The 4,963-nt window shown below is 47.5% G+C and overlaps 1 protein-coding gene across 1 annotated transcript; it reads left to right on the top strand.

Moving 5' to 3' along the window:
• The first annotated feature begins 1,851 nt into the window (after window positions 1–1,851).
• LOC125537319 (putative cyclin-dependent kinase F-2) lies at window positions 1,852–4,360 on the top strand. Its single transcript, XM_087542192.1, has 2 exons — window positions 1,852–2,612; window positions 3,905–4,360. The coding sequence occupies exons 1-2, from the start codon at window positions 1,872–1,874 to the stop codon at window positions 4,358–4,360; spliced, it is 1,197 nt and encodes a 398-aa protein (XP_087398318.1). The 5' UTR covers window positions 1,852–1,871.
• Window positions 4,361–4,963: the final 603 nt, after the last annotated feature.

The raw sequence follows: 4,963 nt of genomic DNA on the forward strand, positions 1-4,963 counted from the left end.
CCAACATACTGTTCATGTACTGTTTTGAGCGATTTTGTCTCTTTTTCCATGCTCCTCATCTGTCCGAAGAAGCTGTAATTTGGCACGAACATCACGCGTCGGAACATCTTCCTTTTTAGTATTTTTTTCTGAATTTATTGTTCACCGGATGCAGATGAGCCTGAGCACCGAATTGAATATCCAGCAAAAAATGCATACAAATATAATATAACGAAGCATGTAGGCCTATAAACAGGCAACACGAAATGAGCATCAACCCAAATAGAAACCGACTGACCCAAAACAGTGGTCCATAAAAAATTTGGGCTCAAAATACAACAACAGTCACAACTGAAAAAAAGAGAGCACGAATCTTGAAGTAAAAAAATCAACGGCCTAAAATATCAACTGATCCAAACTGAATTTTCAGGCACTAAACTGGGCCAGCAAATGGAGTCGTTTTCCTATTTCCCTTCCCTACTGCATGGTGACTTTCCGAACCTAGGGTGCATCTGACGGTAGGTGGCTTTCCAAATCCGGCTAGAAATCGTCGCGAACATGATCGATATAACGCCTGCATCCCCTACTAGTGCCCAGGCACGGCGCGGATACCACTGAGCACGTCCTCCCCTGCTCCACGCGGCACAATGGGAATAAGCGACATGGCGGACGACGAGACAACCTCTGGGGGCATGATCATTGTCGCCCCCCGAATAGCCTGCATATGCGCAATGATTGGTGGCCATGGGGCACCTGATATTGAAGCCTTGAGCGCTAGGCGAGTCGCCGCCATTTTGGCCATGATCGACCTGGTATTGCATTTTTTGTAATTAAAACCAATAAACTCCATGTCCAGGGTCGAGTCTTGGCACCCACATGTTTGCAATTCCTTTTTTCACAAGGCATAAACATAGACTAAAGAACATAAATAATATTTCCAGTCTAATTTTGTACCTTTTTCATGCACTTATAGTTCAAAATTTTATTATATTAACTAAATGACTAAAAATGCACCTAATTAATGCATATAAAAATAAAGTGGGGAAAGTAAAAAACAAAAAAAAAAATTATGTTCCTTTTTCATGCACTTACAGTTCAAAATTTTAATATATTTACTAAATGACTAAAAATGCACCTAATTAATGCATATAGAAAATAAAGTGGGGAAAGTAAAAAACGAAAAAAAACTAAGAAAATTAATGTAGAGAAGAACAAAGCAAAACAAATAACATACAAATGAAAAGAAATACTATAAGAAATGAAAGGAAAAGAAGCAAAAATAAGTGTTTGCTGAGTGCAAAAAAGAACACGGCAAAGAATTATTTGCCGAGTGAAAAAAAACCCCTTGACAAAGGTCATATTTGTCTAGTGCTAAAGAACACTCGACAAAGATTTGTTTGCCAAGTGCAAAAACATAAAAATACTCGGCAAAGGTCATGTTACACTAGGCAAAGGCACTGCTCGGCAACCCACCAACTCCTAAAAATACGAGGAGCTGCGGAGTGAAGGGACTGCAGCTCCATGCTTTTTAACTATAGCTCCACGGCTCCGCCTACTCCCGGAGCGGAGCGGTCGAGTGGAGGGACTCCGAACAGGGCAAAAGTTTCCAATTCTAATAGTACCGTGCTTCCGAACGGGCCATCACGCTAGTTTGTAAAAAGAAGACAATCCGATGTCAAAAAATTACAAAAAACAAACCCAAGGCTAGCAAACTGAGTCCGTCTGGTGTGGCGGCTTTCCAAACCCAGAACACGTCCGACGCTAGGTGGCTTTCCGAACCCGGCTAGAAATCGTCGTGAACATGTTCGATATAATGCCGGCATCCCCTATTAGGCCCCAGGTACGGCGCGGACAACCACCGTGCACGCCCTCCACCGTTCCACGCGTGCGCAATGGGAATAAGTGACATGGCGAACGGCGAGACAGCCTCCGGGGGCATGACCACGGTCGCCTCCCGAATCGCCTCCATTTGCGCAATGATCGGTGGCCACGGGGCACCTGGTAGTATTGCAGCCCTGAGCGCCAGGCGAGTCGCTGCCGTTTCGGCCATGATCGACGAGGTCGCCCAGGGAAGGAGGAGGAAGACGACGAGGAAGCGGCGCATGGGCAACTATCGCTGCTACGAGGAGGTGTGCACGCTCGGCAGGGGCACGTTCGGCAACGTCTTCAAGGCGCGGCACCGCGCCACCGGCCAGGCCGTCGTCGCCGTGAAGGCTCTCCGCTGCGAAGCCGGGTCAGACTCCAAACACATCGTCGGTGAGCTCCTTCGGGAGGCCTGCATAATGGCGGCATGCGGCGGCCACCCCTCCCTCATGGCCCTGCGCGGCGTCGTGCGCACACCGCGCGACGCCAAGGGGCGCAGAGACTACTTCCTCGTCATGGAATTCGCCGGGCCGAGCCTGCGCCAGGTCCTCAGCAAGCGAATCCGTTTCGGTCGCCGGCTGTTTTCGGAGAGGGACGTGCGCTCCATCATGCGGCAGCTGCTAGCCGGCGCGGAGGTGATGCACACGCACGGCATCATGCACCGCGACATCAAGCCTGAGAACATCCTCGTGGTCCAGAACGGCGGCAGCATCGTCGTCAAGATCGGAGACTACGGGGCGGCACTAGTAGAAAAAGGGCCTTCAGTCCCGGTTCTGGAACCGGGACTAAAGGGTCGGTACTAATGCCTCTCCCTTTAGTCCCGGTTCAATCCAGAACCGGGACTAAAGGTCGCGGCCACGTGGAGCTCCACCTTTAGTCTGTAATCACCACCCCTCATCACTTCTCAATTTATCCTCTAATCACCCCTCATCATTTCAAATCATCTAACTTCCCGAACGGTCACCCATCCTCCGACTCCTCCAGCCTGAGCACGCTTAACTTTCGGGTTCTATTCTCCCTCGCTCCAAGTCTGCACTTGTTGTTTTCCTGACAATACTAAGATGTCAATCCTATTAACCTTCAGAAATTTTGCTTGAGCATGAAGTGACACATTTCATAGTTTTATTTTGAAACTATTGTTTTAAAAAACAATAATTATTTAGTAACACTAATATTTCTTGAATAATTAGTTTGACCATTGTTTGACCATAGTTTGACCAGATTTGACCAAAATTGAAATAACTATTTAGTAACACTAATATTTTAGAATAATTAGTTTGATCATTGTTTGACCAGAGTTTGCCCACTGTTTGAATTTTTTTCGATTTTTTTCATTTTAGATTTTAAAAGCCCCGTAACTTTTTTCTATTAGGTTTTTGAGGATTTTGAAAATGTTTAACGGGGTTCCCCCGGTTAAATTCGGATGTAACTTTTCGAGTAGATGATTTTCATATAAAAAACTTTTTCATCCGAGTTAGTATGCAAAAGTTATGCTCATTTTTACAAATTTCAGAGAGATTTTGCAAATAAAGTCAAAATTCATATTTGTAAATTTTTCCAACAACTAGACCACATATCACATGGGAAACTTATTTATTTTTTATTTTTTTGACATTTCCATCATTTTCTTTTATTTTCTTTAAAACTAAAAAGGCGATCCGGGGGGGATAGAGTTTGAAAATGGGACCTTTAATACTGGTTCGTGGCACGAACCGGGACTAAAGGTCTCAACCCCATTAGTCCCGGTTCGTGCCTCAAACCGGGACTAAAGGTCTAATCTTTAGTCCCGGTTTAAGGCACGAACCGGGACCAATGGTTGTGGGCCAGGAGCGAGGCCCATTGGTGCCAGTTCATCCCACCAATCGAGACCAAAAAGTCAAAATGAACCGGAACCAATGAACCACGTGGCCCGGCCGGCCCTCTGAACTCACGAATCGAGACCAATGCCCCCATTGGTCCTAGTTCTGAACTGAACCGAGACTAATGGGCTAACCAGGACTGGATCAAAGCCTTGTTTTCTACTAATGCGGCGATGTCCACGGCCGAGCGGGACCCCGAGAAGTATAGGGCTGCCGGGACTTGGGTGTACAGCGCGCCGGAGATGCTGCTGGAGGATCCCCGCTACGACACGCGCGTCGACCTGTGGTCCATCGGCTGCGTGATGGCGGAGCTCCTCACCGGGAACAAGCTATTCCCAGGGGACGGCATAGACGAGCTGCTCTACAAGATCTTCGATCTGCTCGGCACGCTAGGCGAGAGAGAGAGAGAGTCGGGGCCTGCCTTCAGTTCGCCGGGACACGAGGTACAGGCACAGCAATGGCGAGCGCACCAACGGCTGCGCAAGCTGTTCCCCGAGAAGCTGCTGTCCAAGGAAGGGTTCCAGGTCCTCCAGGGGCTCCTCACGTCCAATCCATCCAGGCGGCTGGATGCTGCCGCCGCGCTCCGGCTTCCGTGGTTCACCGACACCGGTGCCATGCCGGTTGCCGCTGTTCCGGAGACCGGCGCCCCGAGGCCCTAGCTCTGAAGCCGCTGAGCTCTGTCAAATAATTAGCTGTTAAAGTATTTAGAGCATCTCCAACACTCGCGCGGCGCGCTAATATTTTTTACAACATTGAAACAATGATTTTGCGCACTAGAGGTTTAAGAGACACACAAAAACCCAGCGGCCCCATATGCAGCAGCCCGCACTTATAAGCCGGCGCCTCACATTTGCTGCTCTGCAGCCCACGTGCGTTAAATTTATATCCTCATTTTTGTGCGTGCTCTATTTTACAGCTTCTGTTAAATCTCTGTTTTTGTTCCGCGTGCGCTATACATGCATCTTTTCGAGCGCGCGACTTATGTAGCGCGTCTGTTGAAGATGCTTTAACCTAAATGGTAAGTGTCACGGTAGCATGAAGTAATTCGATGACAAATACTATAGTTACTGATGTACCATCAACCAAAAAACTGTTTATTTTAGCTCTGTAATTTGGCTAGATGCATAATTAAAATGAACAATTGTCACGGCCTCCTTGTTTCCCAGTGTTGGTACGCTTGGCAGTAGTATTTTGATATGATAACTTTAAGAGCAGTTGCCACAGTGAGACTGGTGACGCTGGAAGATGATCATAGGACATAA

The sequence above is a fragment of the Triticum urartu genome, chromosome 2A (genome assembly GCF_056163025.1).
Source record: "Triticum urartu cultivar PI428250 chromosome 2A, HENAU_Tu73, whole genome shotgun sequence".
Taxonomy (NCBI): Eukaryota; Viridiplantae; Streptophyta; class Magnoliopsida; order Poales; family Poaceae; genus Triticum; species Triticum urartu.

Coding starts and splice junctions, on each gene's coding strand:
- LOC125537319 (XM_087542192.1), top strand. CDS start 1,872: ATGGGAATAAGTGACATGGCGAACGGCGAGACAGCCTCCGGGGGCATG. Junction 2,613..3,904: donor AAAAAGGGCCTTCAGTCCCG/GTTCTGGAACCG, acceptor GACCCCGAGAAG/TATAGGGCTGCCGGGACTTG.